Genomic DNA, 21,077 nt, shown 5'->3' with positions numbered 1-21,077 from the left:
TATAAGTTTACCCCTTTTAAGGATTGAACCAAATTATTTACGAAAAAGGTATACATTGAATAATCATGGTCAATAGAGTTCTCTCTTGCATTATTTTATCCTTTTCAGGCTCGAGGGACTAAATTTACGAAAAAGAACATTTTGGAGTTTACTTACGTTTTTCTTTTGACTCCCTAAAACTGAAAAACACCGAGCTTTACTTTCTCCGGGCTCGTTAAAATTTTATGTTAAAAGAACTGAATGAGTTTTCTTTTTGTGTCTTTTAAAACTCTTTAAACATGAAAATGACATCAAGTTACCCCTTTACTAGACTTGTAAAAATTAAACAGTATAGGACTTGTTAAGCATGACGAGACCAAACCACTCCTTCTTAGGGTTTGTTAAAAATACTTTGGAGGACTCGTTCGAAGGATGAGCTTATAGGACAAGCATATGTCATCCTCCTCAAGCTTGTAAAAAATAAAGAGGTACATGCGAATAATGGTGGGGGGAAAAGTGAGAAAGAATCTTTGTTTTGCATTTGTAAAAGGCAGTGTGTCACTCTTGAACAAGACACTGTCACTTTCATGTCAGGGCTAGGAAATCCATTTGTTACTCAGTTGACCATACCTCATTGAAAGTCTTCAGTTGGGTTGGGTTTTACTTTTTGAGTCAAATGTTGCAAAGTCATCGTGTCGTGTCTTTGATATGTTCAAGAGAAGTTCAACCTCAGTCAAAATTACTTTGCTAGTCTTCGCCTTAAGTTGCATCGACCATCCTTAAGTCAGTCCCAGATTACTCTAAACTTCCGTTCTTCAAACTTGACACGAGTTTCATGTCGTAAGCCCTCCTGCGACGGATCACTTCCTATCGACTTCAACTCATTATCTAGGAAGTTGATTTAGAAACTTTCAGTACCTTGGGGCCTGCATGCCTTAATGGTAGGTTTCTTGCCTTCGACTACAGGTTCTCATCATTGGCCTTCGATCGAAGAGTGTTTGACATCAAATCATCTATTCACACTTCATAGATTGTACTGGAAGTACCTTGAGAGCCATTGTCATTATTAGCGGTTTCTCTTGCGCTTGTTAACAGTTCTCATCATTGACTGGTAATTAAGTGGTTTCGACCATGTTTGACTTTGAGACATTCACTCGCATGGCTAGATTTGTACTACAGATCGAGAGATGGAGATCAAGACCCTGGATCTAGTTTCATCCATCAAGGCTATGTGGAGTTATTAAATATTCATGATTGTAAACATAGATCCATTGATGGCTGCGTCCATACTATGTCATCGTTTGACATGGATCTTCAGATGTATTTCCGTACTGTGCTCTGAGACATTTATGTTCCGAGTATGGGAATGCCTACCTTAGTGACGATATTATATATTGCATTGTAACATTTGTTTGATTGTTTCAGGTCTCCAACTGCAATCTCTAACCCAAACCTTCACATGATAAAGCACTTCTGTCATCAAAATATATACTCTGACTTTGCGCTTTAGGGGGCAATCTGTTACATGTCATTTTGTCGCATTAGGAAAATGACCATCGGTTTGGATCTTTTGCTGTCCGCACATGTGTTCGAGAGCATTACCCTATAGAGTTTGAAACAAAATTATCCCAGAGAAGGTGGAATTTCTAGATCCTATGGTACAAAGCCTTGATTTTGGCTATGTTCGTAATTACCTAGTTGATTCATGCGCATATGCACACAGGGAAAACCATTATTATCCGCGCATAAGTACGCACTGTCTTCCACTATGACTTGCAAACATGACTTGGAGTACGTAAAAATAAAAAGTAAAGTCTATAAGCATTGTTGGTAGCATCTATCCTAACCAACAAGCTTCGAATGAGTGCACATTCAATGTTGTTCCCTCCCATCATGGAGTAACTCCCCTTCTTTTGTGGAACCTCTATCCCACTAATAATGGATCTCATCCCTTAGAGAATGGATCCATAACTTCTCATCGAGGGAGGACTATTGGAAGTAGGTTTATGTTGTTGAGATTAGGTTGGAAGGCTTGTCTTGCAAGGGAGAGGGTTGGAGATTGCAGAAAGGGCTGCTACATTAAGGCTACATGGTTGTAAGGCTTTTCTCCAGTTTTATGAATATAAACAATTGTTCTTTCTCAGTTACATCTCTCTTGATTTGATTTGTAGGATTCCTTGATAAGCTATATGAGTTTTCGTTGCATAATTGATCAGTTCACATGTATAATTAGTTAATTGATTCATTTATCTCTTTGATTATATGCTCTATGCTTTGATCTCTTGTTTGTCTCTGTCTTTATAGATCTCTTTCAGAACATTGCGGAGAAGCTGTTGGGAGTGATGAGAGGACATTTGGAGCATCAAAGAGTGAGTGATCGAAAGCTTTGAGGGACTTCATCAATCAGTTCGCTAAATCGGTAAGAGGCCTCTTTCATTCTATTTCTTTCAAACGATTAGAACTTAGAGAAAGGTAGCAGTTACTGTGTGTTTGTTACTAGGGTTCTTAGAAGTCTAGGGAGATCACTCTTGTCCGCAAGAGGGATTTGTCATCATAACAAGAAACCTCTGCCAAATGATGTTTTCTTGGTAGCGATATGTTTTATATGCAACATGTGACATTTTTTCTTCAATATTCTATTTTACAAAATTGAACACGAGAAATATATTTTTGAATTGTTATTTGTAGTCCATTTATATTATAAATGCACTAGTACATGTGTTATGAAAGCACATCAATGTCGCTTAATGATTTAGGTACATTGAAAAAAACCCACCTACCCATGTCCTTTTTATTTATTTTTGTTTGTTAGGTAATGTAAGTCTTGAGATGATTGACATGCTTAACCTATGGCGTAAGTAACTGCGACCCAGGGATATCTAAGCCGTTAAAATCACCCAGGGATCACACTCGGCTTGGGCCACACCAATCCTTGGCATGGTTGGATTTTTGCCCATGGAGTTTCGAACCAATGAACTTTCACCACATAGTGCCTTAACATAACACCTTATCACCATCTATTCTGTACCCTGTGGACCTCACCTATCCATGTCCTTTATGAAACAAATAAAAAAGAATTATTTTGTTAAAACTTCCACAAATTAATACTTTCCTTATAACGTAAAATAACATGTCTAACTTACTAATATCCCAAAAAATAGTCAACCCATTTACTTAAAATTAAGTTGTTAAAATTCTCAACATAAAACTAAAAATTAATTTGTTAAAATTCTCAACATAAAACTAACTTTACATTTGGAAGTATTTTCTTATCTAAATCAAACAATCTTTTACATTAGATTCTAATGAATGAAGATGCAATCTAAACTAAACATCACTCGTTGAATGAAATTTAATTGCTTAAAACTCATATTATAAGATCAATTTTCCATTTAAAATTAGGTTTGTGATTTCCTGTTAATTAAATTAAATTTATTTATAATTGTAATATTTTTTTTTAGCATTGTTGTGACTACATTATGATTATGTCCAAAAATAATATCGAATAAAACAAGTAAAAGTACCTTAACAACACACCCATCACCCTCTATCCAAAATCTAATAGATTATAATTTTAACATTTGATTAAACAATTTGAAATAAATTAGAAAACAAATTATTCTAATAATTTTTAATTTTTCTAATCCACTATTATTCACTATATTTTACTTACATTTTATTGATATTTAAGTTATAATTATATTTAAAAATAATATTATTTTTCATTATAATAATATTTATGAAAAATTGATAAATACTTTTTTCCATATAAAAAAATTATATATTTATTTAAATTATTATTAATATTATTATAAAGAAGTAAAGATAAATATCATAATTAATTTAATCTCAAATTTGGTCTACTTCAATCTATATAATATATATCTATATATTAATATATAATTAAATTAATTTTTTTGTTATTTTAGATTAAACTAAATATATTATTAATGGGTAAATAAAAAAAATTAATACCATTTTTTCCAACTACCTAAATAAAAAATAAATAAAACGAACATACATTAAAAGAAACAAATAAAAAAATATATATAACATAACATTTAATAATTTAATGCTTTGCTCTTGCAAACTAGTTCAATATGTTTCTAATTTTTAACTTGCAACTAAGTTCAAACTGTAAATGCAATCTTTAACTTGCAATGGGCAGCATATAATATAGGCTATTCCACTCTAGGAAAAACCAAACCCGTTTTCACCGCTAGTCCAGCTGTCATTATCTTTACAGGTTCAAATGTTTCTTTCATAATTGAAATGAATGTGTAATAGTTACTTTCATACCCCCAGCTCCCATCAGACTGCGAGAAACGATATAATCCACCACATCAAATCAGCTCTGTAAGCAGCCCCGCGCGACCCGGCAAACCGGCCGTGGTGAGAAATTGCGAACATGAAACATATTGGCTTACTTAACTTCGAAGCTTAGTTGGATAGATATAAATCAAGGTCTTGCTTCCTACATATGATTGGCAAGGCTCCACCATTCTATTTTTCAGAACATCAGGAAACCAAATTACAGATCTGATTGGAAAGATTAAGGTCGAATGATCCAGTAGTTTCGCAAAGATGATGAGCAGCGGTTATACAACTCTTGACAATCAGAATGTCTCCGGATCTGTTCCTGTAAGAACTCGCTTGCATCATTTTTCATCCTTAATTTCCCTACAATTGGTTTTGAAATGTCGGGTATAATCATTGTTTCATCCTATGCCTGTATGCTGAAAGGATCCTGTGATTTGATCTTTTGTAGGCCGCCTCAAGTCCGGATCGCGTTGAATTGAAGTTTCCAGGTAAATTTTAGCCCCAAATCTACTGAATTTTATCTTTTGGGCAGCGTTTACAAACATACAATTTGCTTTTATTTTTATCATGGCTTTCTGCAGATTTTATGCTGTATATGCAAATTTTATGGGATTCGTCTTAGTGTGATGAATTATGGGAGTTGGGTATTGCTTAGGAATATGGGATTTGGTAGTTTTTGCGGGATTTTAGGGCACCCAAATTCTGTTTAAATGGGGAATAATAGTGTTGCATTACGGATGTGGGTATGCAGATCTTGGCAATCCGGATTTTGTGATTTATACATGGTTGTACTTTTTGTGCAGAGAACAATTTGCAAACTTTCCCTCCCAGTCAGACACAAGGCAAGATTACTGGAACTTTTCAGCCCCCAATTGACGCTGATGGTATGTGTGCCCTAGTTTTCTCTGCTTTTCCTTCCTCTTGCTTTTATAGAAGTTTCATAAATTTGCCAATCGACATAGATTCATTAAATAATGGCTGACATTTTATACGGTCTAACCGATTTTCACAAAAAATGTATGGATTAATATAAAGCTGTTGACTTTTTAAATGAGATTTTACCGATGGTGTATATAGCATTCATTTGTAACTACAATATTTTTATGATAATTCTAATATATACTTTTTATTTTGTTTGAAATATACCTCTTATATCTACTAATAAAATAATAAGCTACAGGTACAGATATAGGGGCATAATACAAATAACAAGAGTATAAAATGGGAGCACAAGTTGCGTCTGAATAGCGTAATGGATTCAAAGTCAAAACATAAAACTAAAGCACTGCAAACAAAAGGTCTGGAACTAATAATTCAGAAAACTGCGAAACAAAAAGTCTGGAACTAATAATTCAGAAAACTGCGAAACAAAGCCAAAACATAAAACTAAAGCACTGCAAACAAAAAGTCTGGAACTAATAATTCAGAAAACTGCGAAACTTCCCCGTACATGGCAAGCTGGGAAGAAACAAGGATTCAAAAACGATCACTGACAGACTGGATAAAACGGTCTCTTTACAAAACCACAGGGTGTCGTCTAAAGGAACAGCATGACCCCCACTACCGAAGTTGGAAATGTAAGGCTAAGAGATGGAAAGCCTATATTAAAGCTTGCTTCATAGGTGGCTACTCACTAAACCTGCAACAAGAAAATTGCCCCATCCAAGCTGCCAGGAAGATGTGCTGGGTAAAAGAATTCTCTTATAGCTATGAGCTGTGCTACATGTAGTTTTTGCATTTCCAACCAAAAACTAATTTTCCGTCATTGTTAACCTGGCATATTTGTGCTCACATTCAATGCTATGCTGGAAAATGGGCAATGCAATCCTGACATCATCAAACCGCAAGATATCGTCCATAGGTCTATTGTCAGCCTTTATTCCTCCCGTGGTGCTGGGAGCCCACTGGGAATGGCCTGCAAGTAAAGGCAGCTGCTGTACCACACCACAACATTTGCCGATGCAGGTGATTCACTCTTGCCTCAACCTAATTATTGTCCATGCATATTACTGTCCCATACTCACTTTTTTTCAAGGAGCTCTCCATTAGATGCACTTGAGATGCTTGGGCTTACCCCTCACCCTGAATATGATGTCTTCCTTGATCTTTCTTGTCTCCACCATGCTATTCCCTTCTTGGTGATGAAAACCCACTAGGGTTTTAGGCAAGAACTGTGTGGGCCAAGTTGCATGATACAGGGAAATGGGTATGAGTTTCCAAAACCGAAATGCACTGGAAACGTGACCTGTCAGAAATTAGGAGGCAGGGAAATACAATGTTACAATGTATATATATGTGTGTGTGGGGTAAAATAATGTTCTAATTTATAAATCAGTGTGGAAAAAGTCTAGAAAAAATCCCGATTTAATCCTAAAAATGCGATTTTTTGAACTAAACGATTTAATCCCCCGACTTTTTGGCGACTTTTTCACAAAGGAAAAAATCCCGATTTTTTCCTTATACTCCCGATTTAATTGGGAATCGACCCAAAAAGTCTGCCTCCCTTCCCAGACCGCGGATAAAGAGGCCGCAAAGGTGAAAACACTGTAAATTGAAGCTTCCATCCATGCATTTTCAAGTTATTGCATTTTATTGTTTGTCATACTTCTTGCGAGCATAGCAGTCTCATTTGTAATCTGTTAGTTTTGAGGTTAAGATATGTTTTTGTTTTCCAAGGAAAAGAAAATCTTTATACTTCATATTTCTAGTTAGAAGTCGACCCAAAAAGTCTGCCTCCCTTCCCAGGCCGCGGATAAAGAGGCTGCAAAGGTGAAAAAACTGTAAATTGAAGCTTCCATCCATGCATTTTCAAGTTATTGCATTGTATTGTTTGTCATACTTCTTGTGAGCATAGCAGTCTCATTTGTAATCTGTTAGTTTTGAGGTTAAGATGTGTTTTTGTTTTCCAAGGGAAAGCAAATCTTTATACTTCATATTTCTAGTTAGAAAACAAAGTATACATTGGCTAAGCCTCCAGGCTTTCAGTGATCCAGACTCTAACAACCACTGCCCCTTCAAAAGATTACAAAAGTACCAAAAGGACAGGCATACAACAGTCTTCCGTAGAAAGAACCCCACACCATCAAAAACATTGTTACAGTTGTTGAATGCTTCCAGAAGAAACAACAAAGAGAAGGTCATGAAGATCAAATAGCAACAACCTGTCCAAAAAAAACAAAACCAGTGCCTCAAAAAAGAACCCATTTTTCAGACAGGGACAAAGTACCTATGAAATCTTGTGACAACAAAGATCCTTCCTGCAATGAGAGCACGTTTTGAAAGGGAATCTTCTTTAGTGGTGAACTCCCTGTAAATGTGGGCAAAGGTTATGTATCAGAAGTGGATTTTACCTCCAAGAGTTTTTGAATAATAGATGCCAAGGCTAAGTTAGTAATCTGACATCTACTGTTTTCTCAGAAAATAAGCAGCTTGGAGTCACCAAGCGTTAATTTTCACATCTACTGTGATACTCGCTGTTAATTTTCATTGGACCTACCACCTGACACCTTATTACCCAAGTAGATTACAATCTACTGAATAAATGCATGACTTATTTCTTAATACAATTATCGGAAACAAAAATTAAAAGGGGAAGAGGATCTCAGTGATTGATTACTTGATGAGTTTTAGATGACTCATGATATACATTTATTATATTTTTTGTTGATATTTTGACTCTTGAGAGCTGAGATTCAGACAGGACCCAAAACTTTGGAGTTGATTCACTATTTTGATATGTGATGTAGCATTAGACTTCATATACATATTATATATTAGCTTTCTTTACATGTTTATGTGGAAATGCATTTATTTGATGTTGTGGATACTCTAGATGTTAAAAAAAATAAAATAAAAATGAATAATTTTGTGTTTTTTTAATTTTGCCGACTTTTTGCCGACTTTTTCAAAAAACTCCCGACTTTGACGAGTTTTTCAACTTTTGGACCCTTGCCGAATTAATCCCGACTTCGACTTTTTCCACATTGTTATAAATAGCTCATTAGATTGGAATTTTGACAGAAAGCATTATAAATACATGAGCAAGAACATTTAAATGACAAACATAAATGATAAGCAATGCACCACCATCACTTATTTGGGATCATTAGTATCACCCTTTGCCTCCTCATCTAGCCTTTGACTCTACCTTGATCCTCCAGGGACATTAGTCAATACCATCCAATTTTGATGAAACTTCGTAATCCAAACTTTTAAACATGGTAGATGTTGAGAAATGACAACACGAAATTTCAATTTAATTTGTCCTTGAATTAAACTGAGAATTAAAATCGAATTCTGTTCTCATAGCAACTTGTAAATAGTTAATTAAGTTTAATTAACTTAATTAGCTTAGGAATTTCGAGTTGGAGTTCTTTCTGTGCATGTCGATTCTGAGAAAGACCCAGTTTAGACTAGAGTGTAGGGACAGTGTACTATTAGTTGTATTATTTACTGGAGTGTAAATATCATGCATGCATCAGAGATTGATCCTATGTTTGGATTGCGCAGTTTTGGAAGTATGAATTCCCTTTAAATATGAGCTATTCATCTTAGGAATTACACAAGAGATTAGGGGCTTGGAGAGCTGCAGAATTGGCTAAGTGTTGGCCAAGAGCTAGCTTGTGCGCTGAGAGAGTTGAGCATACTTGTGCTGAATTGTTCTAGTGAGAACAAACTCTGTATTTTCACTCATATTTTTGATTTAATGCAATACAAATAGCGGGGTTCTGAGCAGTGATTTTCCCGAGATACATCTTATGTTATGTGCCATTGATTTATGATTTATCTTCTTCTTGTTCTTATTGTTTTCATCGATCTATTGGCTTCCGCTGGTTGAAAGTAGAAGTAGATTCTTGTCCTGTGCTTTAGTACATTGCATGAGCTTGTGAATCTATAGGATTTTCTACATGGTATCAATGTTGAGAACAATGTACTAGAGGAGAATTCGAAGTTTTGAGTTTTGGGTTACAGGTGAAATTCGAATTTGCAATACATACTTCAGGATCGGCAGATGATGTTCTATAGTTTGCGGCTCGAGTACCTTGGAAGGCAACGCAAATTTTATAGCTTGGAGGGACAAAATGGAGGTTGTGCTAGAGGATAATGGCTTGAAGGAATTCGTTGACCAAGAAATTCCTAAGCCAGCAGCATCAGATGCACATAATCTGGCCGAATGGAAGAAGTGTGTGGCGAAGGTGAGGCGGATAATCCTTGAGGGAGTTCGAGACCACATTGTCTCGAGTCTCCATGGCAAGGAAACTCCGTATGTTATGCGAAAAACATTAATGGACTTGTATCAGAACAACAGTGACCAAAGGAAATTGGCACTGAAGGACAAACTTCGAAAAATCAAAATGGAGAAAGGCGAGACGATTCCAAAATACTTGACCAAGTTCACTCAGTGTCGTGATGAAATTGGAAGTGTTGGAATCACGATTGCTGAGGATGATATGGTGAGTCTTGCTCTTCTAGGACTCCCAAAGAGTTGGCATAGTTATCAGGACTCTGTCAATGGTCGGGAGAAGCTGTCGGATTGGGAACGACTGTGGTTGGATTTGATGCAGGAGGAGATTAGGAGGAACACCAGGGATGGCTCTTCATCAAAGACTGATGATGAAGAGAACTGTGCCTTAGCAATTAAGGTGAAGAAGGGGAAAGGGAAAGCTTCCCATTCTAAATCGGATTCTTATCATGGAGGTAAGAAGAAAGACATGACGAAAGTTAAGTGCTTTCATTGTCATGAGCTGGGCCATTTTGCTACAAATTGTCCACTCAAGAAGTCCAAGAAGAAGTCCTCAGGAGGAGCGACGAGTGAGGCTTTGGCCTCTCAATTCGAATTGGACTTTTCCCTCATTGCATGCATGGTGTCATCAATGATGGGAAGTGTATGGTACTTAGACAGTGGAGTTTCATTCCACATGATTGGCGACAAAGAGTTATTCAGTGACCTGGAGGAGAAAGATCTCCAGATGCATATCGAGATGGGTGACGACGAGAAGTATAATGTTACTGGATTGGGCACGATTACTTTTCAGAGGGAGCATGGGGTTCCACTCACCTTGAAGAATGTTATGTATGTGCCCGGGCTGAAGAAGAACTTGGTATCCGTTGCCATGCTTGAGGATAGAGGCTATGATGTGATCTTCTCGAAAGGAAAGATGTTCCTTCGATACATAACCACGGGTCAAGTAAAGAAGATAGGGATTCGGGTGAAGATTGATGTGGAGCAGCCACATGCAGAGGATCTGGGAGTGGAGACATCCACTCAGGTAGAGTCTTCTAGAGAGGGAAGAAAGCACACCAGAGAGGCTGACAAATTGTTGGATGATGCACGGGAGAATGTGGGAGCACCCACTTCTCAGCACAGGCAGAGGAGGTCACCTAAGAGGTACATTGGATACATGGCTCTTATGGGCGAATGTGTTGTGACAAAGCCATATTCCTTTAAGGAAGCAATGCAACAGTCGATTTGGGTTGATGCCATGGTGGAGGAGTATGACTCCATAGTTCGTAACAATGTTTGGGATGTGGTCCCGAGACTGGAGGACAAGTCAGTGGTGAGCTCCCATTGGATTTACAAGGTAAAGCAAGCTGCAGATGGTAGTGTGGAGAAGCATAAGGCTAGATTTGTGGCTCGTGGCTTTTCACAGGTAGAGGGGATTGACTATGATGAGACCTTTGCTCCTGTTGCAAGGTACTCGTCAATCAGATCTATATTGGCACTATCAACACAGATGGGTTGGAAGATACATCAGATGGATGTGAAGACAACCTTCCTTAATGGCATGATTGAGGAAGAGGTGTACATAGAGCAACCTGAAGGTTTTGAGACCTTTGATTGTGAGTCGCATGTGTGCCGGCTCAAGAGAGCGTTGTATGGGCTGAAGCAAGCACCCCGTGCTTGGTACACCAGGATAGATAGCTACTTCACCGGGTTGGGCTTCATGAAGAGTGAAGCAGATGCAAACCTGTACCACATAGTGGTGGAAGGTAAACTGTTGATCATTGTATTTTATGTTGATGATCTCATACTGACAGGTGATGATCAGTTGATCAAGTCTTGCAAGGAGGACCTTGCAAGAGAGTTTGAGATGAAGGACATGGGGCTCATGCATTACTTTCTTGGCATGGAGGTATGGCAGGGAGATGGGGAGTTGTTTGTATCTCAGGGCAAGTATGCCAACGAGATACTTAAGAGATTCTGCATGGAGAGCAACAAACCCATGGAGACTCCTCTAGCAGGTAACTGGAGGAAGGAGGATGCTACTTCAGGGGAAGTAGTGGAAGCTATTGTTTATAGGCAGCTTGTGGGTTCACTCATGTACTTGGTGAAAACACGATCGGATATGTGCTATGCAGTTAACCAACTTAGTCAAGCAATGGTTAGGCCTACCAAGCTGTATTGGAAGGCAACAAAGCATGTGTTGAGATACCTCAGGGGCACTTCTCAGTATGGATTATGGTACAAACGGACAGAGGGAGTGAAGCTTCAAGGCTTCACCGATGCAGATTGGGTAGGGAGTCAGGGATCTTCATTATTGGGTCAATGACAGTTTCTTGGTACAACAGGAAATAGGGATCGGTTGCACTCAATTCGACAGAGGCAGAGTACATGGATGCGAGTCATGTAGCATGTGAGGCCATCTGGATGAGGAAGATCCTGGTTGGTTTGTTTGGTTAGTAGATGGATCCAACTGTGATTTATTGCGATAATCAGAGTTGTATCAAACTCTCTAAAAATCTAGTTTTTCATGATCGGTCCAAGCATATTGATATCTGATATCATCATCTTAGAGATTGTGTATTGAGGCGGATTATTTTGTTAGAGTACATTCCCACGGAGGAGCAAAATGTTGACATTTTGACAAAGGCATTATTAAGATGTAAATTGTCCTTGAATTAAACTGAGAATTAAAATTGAATTCTATTCTCATAGCAACTTGTAAATAGTTAATTAAGTTTAATTAAATTAATTAGCTTAGGAATTTCGAGTTGGAAGTTGTTCTATAGTCATGTATATGTTCTCCCTAAGTTTTAGGGGTCCAGTATGAGTTTAAATTGAGTTGGAAATTAGATCACTCAGTTTACTGAGTTAAGCGTTAACAGCTAGTTGGTGCACTAGTGCATCCACAAGTGTCACTTTAGTTAACTGAAGATTCCCTCATTAGAAACTCATGCATGTTGATTCTGAGAAAGACTCAGTTGAGACTACAATGCAGGGACAATGTACGATTAATTGTATTATTTACTAGAGTGTAAATATCATGCATGCATCAGAGATTGATCCTATGTTTGGATTGCGCAATTTTGGAAGCATGAATTCCCTTTAAATATGGGCTATTCATCCTAGGAATTATGCAAGAGATTAGGGGCTTGGAGAGCTACAGAATTGGCTAAGTGTTGGCCAAGAGCTAGCTTGTGAGCTGAGAGAGTTGAGCATACTTGTGTGGAATTGTTCTAGTGAGAACAAGCTTTGTATATTCACTCATATTTCTGATTTAATGAATACAGATAGCGGGGTTTTGAGTAGTGGCTTTCCCCAGATACATCTTGTGTTATGTGCCATTGATTTATCTTCTTCTTGTTCTTATTGTTTTCATTGATCTATTGGCTTCCGCTGGTTGAAAGTAGAAGTAGATTCTTATCCTGTGTTTTAGTACATTGCATGAGCTTGTGAATCTACAGGATTTTCTACAATAGAAAATGCTTAACATCCTTAATCAATGATTTTGGCTTGAGCAAATGGTACAATTTTTCCAAGGCCATAATAGAGGTGTTTAACAACTAGTGCCATCAACATTGGGATACATAAAGGGCTTGGTGCCACTAATTAAATGCCAATCTTGTACCCTTATACATGATAGAATCCAATGCAAGTGCTGCAATCTTGCCAATCTTGAAATCTTGAGAAATATTGTGTATGCTCAATTTTGAATGGTGTTCGGATTTTAGACACTAGGAGTTAGTTAAGGTCAACTTGGTCTAATGTAATATGAGATTATAGTGTGTTTTTAGTGTGCTTTTGTACTTTTATAATTTGGTGGTCAGAATCATGTCCCACACGAGTGATAGAATAGTTCAAACAAATCCCTTGGTATCAACAACACTTGATCTGTGGCTTAACGTATGATTGGTCCATGATCTCTATTTAAAGAGTATGGAGGGTCATTTGTTAGCGGTTGAGGGGGAGAGATGTTAATGTAATCTAGTCTTTTTGCATTAATATATTGCCTCATGTGGTCGCATTGGTTAGGATCATGGACTGTTTCTCTCTTTGAGGGTTTTAACCATCTAAACATTAGTGTATTGATCTTTGATTTGTGTGTGGGTATTTTTCTTAAGATTTTCAACTTGTGTGAAGATACCCTAGTTTTCTAACATGGTATTGGAGATCTCTTGAAGATTTGTTCCCTTTTTGATCTAGATCTGGATCCTGTGTCATTGCATGTGGCAAAAAAAATCGATTTCTGTGATTTATGAGCATTTTTGGGCTAAGGATAACTTCATTACATCCATAGCATTATATTAAGTTAGAAATGCATTTTGTTTTGTACAAACATGATCTAGGTTGTACAAGGAATGAAATTAAAGGTAGGAAAGGAAATGAAACACACACACATAAAATTTAGTAGAGTATAGTAATATAGTGAAAACCCAACTTCTATTAATAAATAAACTAACATAATACTGTAGAGCACAAATTGACTAGAGTGGTGTAGCTATCTTTGAAGAGAGAGATGGTGGCTACATGTATTTGCAACGAGTTATTACATGAGGCGAAAAAGATGTCCTTCTAACATAAATAAAGAACCCTTGAGGTCCAAAACTAACGCTAGAATATGAAATACCAAAAGGTTTGTGGGCTCTAAGGTGATTGGTTGCTACATCAACTTCTTGGGGGGCAACTTTTGCATACAATCTCTATTTGCCAGTTGCCTAGTGAAGAAGTTTCCCTACTTTAACAACCAGGTTGATCGAAGTTTTTTTCGAAGAAAAAAGCTATAATTTCATTAATAGAAACAAAAAATTAAGTTATTGTTACTAGCATCATTGGGGCTATATACCAAAATACAAGGCAATACATACTTCAATTTTTACATATCACATAGATGTCAAAAAACCCGACAAAACTATAATAACTGGAGAAAATCTATGATTCTTGAGCAGTCTTTGGATCATCCACTTGTAGCCCTTCATTGAAAGGTTTGTGATAGAAACTCGTGGAGGTGCCATCTAACTGTTCACTAATTTTCCAAACTCCTAGAGCCTGTGAAGAACCTGTGTTAGAGAGAGATTCTGCTTCACTGTTGCGTTCCCTGTAAATATGGTGACAAATCATTAAACCAATTGATAATGATCATAGAATCACCGAAAATCTGCAATGATAGAATATCCTTTTCAATGGCAAACATCAGAAGAAGTTTGAGGCTAAGAAGTTCTCAAAATTGTTTGTACCCGTCCTTGAACCACTTTGAAGCATAAAATAATGGTTTTCATTCGGATAGAGTATTGCCCCTCCACCACAAGAACTACTCTCAAAAGTAGCCCCATCAAAGTATACCCATGGATAATATTGATCAATCACTTCTTCAGTAATGACTCGCTGGACCTGAACATCTTCTTCCACCAGAATGAGCCCAAAATCAACACAAATTTTGGCCATCACACGCTAAAGCACTGAAGACTGATCTTTGAAAATTGCTCTATTTCGAGCTGTCCATATTCCCCAACAAATCATTGGGGGTAAGGTTCCTAAAATGCTTAGGGATAATCTGGTTCCACCATGCTTGCCATGCTTCTTGTATAGAAACCCCATCCCAATTAGAGCTACCTCCCAAATGGGCTTTAGTCAAATTCTAGACAACCTGCATAAAAGGACAATTAATGAAAATATGGGATTCAGTTTCCTGCTCATTCTTGCAAAGCGCACACCAGCCGAGGCCCTACAGGCCTCGCTTGAGAAGGTTATCCCAAGTTGGAGCCTTGTTTTCCAATAGACACCACATGAAGAGGTGGGTTTTGGGAGGGCTCTTTAATTTCCATAAAGGTTTCCACCACCAAGCCAACGCATCAGGATGTCTCGCACTGATAATAAAAGCATAACCAAATTTTGGAGAATAGAATCCCCAAGGATAGTGAACCCAACAAAGAGTATCCTCCTCGTCCTTGTTTATACGAACGTGAGCCACATTGAGAGCAAGAGTATAGGCTTGCCAATACCCCTAGAAATTTTGAGGTAAATTCAATTGCTATGTTGAGCACCAACCTTGAGCCTAGATAGACGATCTAGCTGGATCTGCAACATGACTAAGAGTGTACTTTCCCTGTTGATGAAGAAAACGAATCATGTCCTTGGGGAGCTGAAAATTGTCATCACATCTAACCGACAGATCCTTACCAAGCTGAACCTTAGCCCTATTATCTACCTTTCAGGCTAGACCTTCTTCCATATTCGGGAAAGCCGAGAGGACAACTTTCCAAATGTTAAACATTCTAGGCCTCTTTTTATCAGGAGTCTTGATCCATTCCTCCAGGGAGCTAGGGTAAATATATTTTCTGCATGCAACATCAGTCCATAAACTCTTCGTGGAGGTAGTTCTCCAACCAACCTTGGCTGCAACCTAGTTGATCGAAGTTGTACAAGGAATGAAATGGAATGCAGGAAAGTAAATGGAACACACACAAAGAATATAGCATAGATTGCAATAATATGGTGAAAAGCCAACTTCTATTCATTAATGAAATAGCAAAATACTGTAAAACACAAACTGGCTAACATGGTGGTAGTTATCTTTTGAATGAGAGAGATGGTGGCTATGCACATTCGCCAAAGCTATTACAAGAAGCCAAAATAATGGCCTTTTAACATCAATAAAGAACCCTAAAGGTCCAAAATCCTAACCCTGAAAGATGAAACACCAAAAGGTTTGTGAGCTTTGAGGTGGTTATTTGGTACATCAACTTCTTGTGGGTTGCAACTTTTGCATACAATATTCATTTGGGGTGCATGATAGCTTGTTGAAAAGAACTATTCGAGGACTATAAATTTTGACTAGGTCCAAGGAATTCCATGGCAACCCTTGGCCTCCTTAATTGCCAAAAAACATCGTGTTGTGGGCCTCTAAATGGTCCCGGAAGTTTGGGACCCAAAAATAATAGAAAAATGACCAAGAAGATAGAGAACCATTGAAACAGTGGAAGAGGTGGGTGGCCATGAATATACACCTGGATTAGTCCTCCCCCCCTCAAGGAGCAATGTTTTCCATTGCTTCAAGTTCTCTCATCTGATGGGGAAACTTTTGTTGAATTTGGCTCATGGTGAGCCACTTGCCTTAGTGAAGAAGCTACCCTGCTTTGACAACCCGATAAAGTTGTATGTGTTGCTGGCAGTTATCCTTTGTCTTGATGTCCATGATTTAATCCACTGTAGCCTGTTCAATGCAATCAATATTGAGATTTGTTGGGGCCAATTGCTTAGTTACCTCTGAGGTGTCCATCAACAGTGGAAAATATGGTCGAAGCAGTTCCACATTAAATATTGGGTGTAAGCCAAGGAAAGGGGGAATGCTCAATTCAAATGCATTTTCACCCACAACCTTTATGATTGTGTAAGGCCCATGTCAGAGTGGTCTGAATTTTCTATGGGGGCCTATGAGGCACTCTTTTTGTAAATGTAACCACACCTTATCACCAACCTAAACTTATGTGGAACCTTGTATTGGTCACATCGCTGCGTGTACTTGGCACTAGCTATCTATAGGATATCATGGACCTGTTGTTGGAGGTGTTGGATTTGTTCAACAAATTTGGCTTCCCCATTTGCCTCGACTTGAGCATGGGAGAACTCTCTCGGTGAGGATGAAATGGGCATAGCTACATCAACTAGGCCAAGGGTTGGAACCCAAAGCACACCTAAAAAGGACTGTGGTCAATAGAGTTGTGGAGGGCTTTGTTATAGCTATGCTAAACATGTGGAAGACTTTCATCCCATGGACGTGGATGCTTGCAGTTGTACATGCACAAGATTTGCACAATTATCCTGTTGACCACTTTTGTTTGTCCACCTGATTGAGGATGAAACACAATCTATTTGGTCAACTTGGTATCCATTAGAGACCATAGATTGGACCACAAGGTGCAAAGAACTTGTTGTCCCATATCAGAAATAATGGTTAGAAGTAGCCCAAAATGAACTTAAACACACTCAAAGAAGAGTTTTGCAATGGCTTCAACTATGATACTCTTCTTGCATGGTGCCAAAATGGCCATCTTAGAGAATTGATTGACAACCATTAACACACAATCATTACCATTCTTGGTGGATGACAAACTTGACATGTAATCCATGGAGATTGACTCCCAGGGCTTGTCTGGGGTAGTTAGAGGAGTGTAAACCCCTGTTTCTTAATGGTTAGTTTAGCAATGGCGTAGACATTGCATGATCTAATACACCATTGGACATCTTGTTGAAGCTTTGGCTAGTAGAAATACTTCTGAAGTATTGCTACCTTCTCCACACCAAGTTCCCTGTCACTCCACTGTAATGTGCCTTCCAGATTAGCTTGGCATGAAGGAACACAAAGGTGGCCAAGGTAACACAAGAGTGCATTTTGGAGGTGGAAGTTTGGAACTTGCTTGCTTGTGATCAACATCTAATACGTGGCAGCGAAGGCAGAGTCATTGTTGCATAATTGTGGCCACCCAGAGGTCTCGTGCCCACCCAGAGGTCTCGTGTCCACAAGAGTTAAGAACTGTGGTTAGCATCACAACTGGGGGTTGACTGAGGCACTCTGTGACATGTTTGGTGTTACCCTTCTTGTATTTGATGTTCAAATGGAATTGTTGCAAGTATGTGAACCATTTTTAATGGCGATCATTTTGTAACTTTCCTTGAAGACGCCAATGATCAGTTTGGATGATCATCTCCTTAGAACATAATGCTTCCATTGTCGGTATGCCTGCACGATGGAGTACATCTCCTTATCATAGGTGGGGTATCTCTGGACAATATCAGAGAGTGTTTCACTGTGATAGGCCACCAGATTTCCCCGCTGAGCGAGCACTGCACCAATAGAATAGTCATAGGCATCTGTCTCAATCTCCAATGGCTGTTGCAATTCTGGCAGGGTGAGGACTGGTGCAAAGCAAAGACGTTGTTTCAGATCCTCGAATGCTTTCAGTTGTGACTCAAACCAACAAAACTTTGCCTTTGCTCCACCCTTGGTCACTTGACTTAACGACCAAGTGATATAAGAGAACCCCAACATGAACCTTCGATGGAAGTTAACAAGGCCCAAGAAGCTACGAAACTCCGTTTGTCGTTGGTGTTGGCTAATCCCAAATGACTTGGATCTTGGCTGGGTCCACATGCACTGCATGTTCATTCGTAATGCATCCCAAGTATTGAATTCTCTGTCCCAAATGAGCATTTCTCCAGGTTGGCATACAACTTGTGTTGCCGCAGGGTGCTTAAGACCTGCTGAATATGCTACAAATGTTCTGTCCAGGTTCTGCTGAGGATGAGGATGTCATCCAAATACGCAACCACAAAATAGTTTGTAAGTCGCCGCAACATATGATCCACCATCCTCATGAACATTGTTGGAGCATTAGTCAAGCCAAAGGGCATGGCCAACCACTCGAAAAGGCCTTCTTTAGATTTGAATGCGGTCTTCCATATATTAGTTTGTTCAATTAGAACCTAGTGGTAGCCTGACTTTAGATCAATCTTACTAAAGAACTTGGCACCCTTAAGCTGGTCAAGAAGGTTCGTCAATCTTGGGGATCAGGTATCTATTCTTGACTGATTTTGTTCTAGGCTCTATAAGAAATATAGAGTCTACATGTCCCATCCTTCTTTTGCACCAACACAATTGGACTCCCGCAAGGTGAGGAGCTTGGTTGAATGTGGCCCTTTTGGATGAACTCATGAATCTAACATTTTATTTCCTCATTTTCCAAGAGAGAGCATCTATATATTGGGCCATTAGGTAAAGGAGCACTAGGTATCAAGTCAATTGAGTGTTTGACCTGACAGTGTAGAGGCACCCCCATAGGTGGAGCGAAGATATCTCTGTATGTCTCTATAATCTTGTCGACTTGCTTTTGTTGTGTAGAGAGGCCTTGTGCGGAGCTTGTGGTGGTTGCACTGACCTTCCTTTCACCTTCTTACCGAACCTTGAAGAGAACAAACTTGTAGTCTAAGAGATTGCCTTTTGGCACTGCTTTGCTAAGATAAATGAGATTGTAGTAGTTGGAACTACTTTTGGTATCCCGTAGAGCTGACCTATGAGAGTAACAATGACACTATAGGTAAGAGACTCATAAACAACATGTCATTTCCACATATAATATTGTCCTAAAAGAACATCACAGTATTCAAGTGGGTCAAGATCACACAATACCTCATCTTTGAAGGGTTTGATGTTGCAGGACACGCGACACTGCTAGCTGACACGGATGTCTCATCCATGGCTTAGCCAATCAATGGTGTATGGTTGGGGGTATGACACTATTGGCAACTTCAATCTCTTAATGACCTCGATGGATATTAGGTTCTTTTGGCTCTTGTTGTTAACGATGAAATGGAGTGGGGTCCCCTTTACCCACATCTGTGAATGGAAGAGGCACTTCCCCTCGTCAAGCTTCTTTGGCTCTTTTGGTTGGATCTTTGTGGTCATGATGGTAGCACTGGGCTATGCATCAATGGTCTAGTTTCCTTTATCCTATTCTAAATCAGAATTAGAGCCAAAGTCTGCTTCTTTATAGTTAATCTTCGCTAACAATGGTTATTTCTAGCGACATTCATCAAAGTTCTGCTAGGGGCTTTAGTGGAACTCACACTGCTTTCCAGTGTCCTTTTTTGACTTCCCATTATGCTTTTTTGCTTGCAACTGGGGTTGGTTGTCTTGAGGTTGGCTCTCTTTGTTTTGTCCATTATTCTGTGAGTTAGGGCCGCCTTTTTTAGAATTCTATTGCGACGGATTTGTAGGCCCGAACTCCTGCTTATTATGCTGCTTCAATTTCTGCTCAATTTCGACAACATATTGATAAGCAATGCCTAGTGAGGAGAAGTCCAGGAAATCCATCTTCATTTGGATGTACCAATATAGGACACTGCGGTACTACAAGACCAGGTGTTGCTTGGAGTCTTTGGTACCCAACTTTGAGTGCAACTTATGGAAATTATTGATGTACTCTAGCACCGTTTGGTTGCTTTCTTGTCGCAGAGTTGTCCATCTCATCTACTGGTCATCATAATTCCCTACTGGGTAGAATTCCTCCTTAAAGGCATCAACAAAAGTGACCCAAGTTGGTCTTGCATTGAACATCACAGATTCATCCTCACTGTCTCTCCCCTAGTAACCTCCACACCAATCTTTGACATGGGGTGCTTTTAATAGCGCAAAGCTGATCTTCTCATTGTCAGAATTTTTTTGGACAGAGCAATAGCCCTCTAACAAATTTAACCATTTCTTTAAAGCATTTGCATCTATTTGGCCTTCGAATAAGGGGATATGAAAGTTAGATTGAATCTTGAAAGGTGTTGCACCTCCAAAGTTGTCGCTTGTTGAAGGTGCCTCGACTGCTATTGGTAGTCGTCGAAGGATTTAGTCGAAATTGTCCATCATCTCATTCCTTTGTTGTGCGAATGCTTCCTCGAGCAAAAATTTGATTGGATGTCCTGCTCCATCATCTCTCTTTTCTTTCGCCATGGAAGGTAGTTTGGGTTTGTGAGAGAGATCGTTGCCATGTGAAACTATCTTGAGACCCAACTC

General features: G+C 38.8%; 1 protein-coding gene across 2 annotated transcripts in view; it reads left to right on the top strand.

The window, feature by feature from the left end:
* Nucleotides 1–4,269: 4,269 nt before the first annotated feature.
* Nucleotides 4,270–21,077, top strand: part of LOC149178741 (uncharacterized) — a 35,323-nt gene continuing 18,515 nt past the window's right edge. For both annotated transcript variants that reach the window (XM_089420418.1, XM_089420419.1), the window contains exons 1-3: nt 4,270–4,620; nt 4,748–4,787; nt 5,103–5,183. In XM_089420418.1, coding sequence (XP_089276544.1) covers nt 4,564–4,620; nt 4,748–4,787; nt 5,103–5,183 — 178 coding nt within the window. In that variant the 5' untranslated portion in view covers nt 4,270–4,563. The remainder of the gene's footprint in view (nt 4,621–4,747; nt 4,788–5,102; nt 5,184–21,077) is intronic.

Source organism: Pinus tabuliformis, chromosome 4_1 (assembly GCF_031772625.1).
Source record: "Pinus tabuliformis cultivar Carrire ecotype Pingquan chromosome 4_1, CPIR1, whole genome shotgun sequence".
Lineage (NCBI taxonomy): Eukaryota > Viridiplantae > Streptophyta > Pinopsida > Pinales > Pinaceae > Pinus > Pinus tabuliformis.
This window is presented reverse-complemented; position numbering and strand designations above follow the sequence as displayed.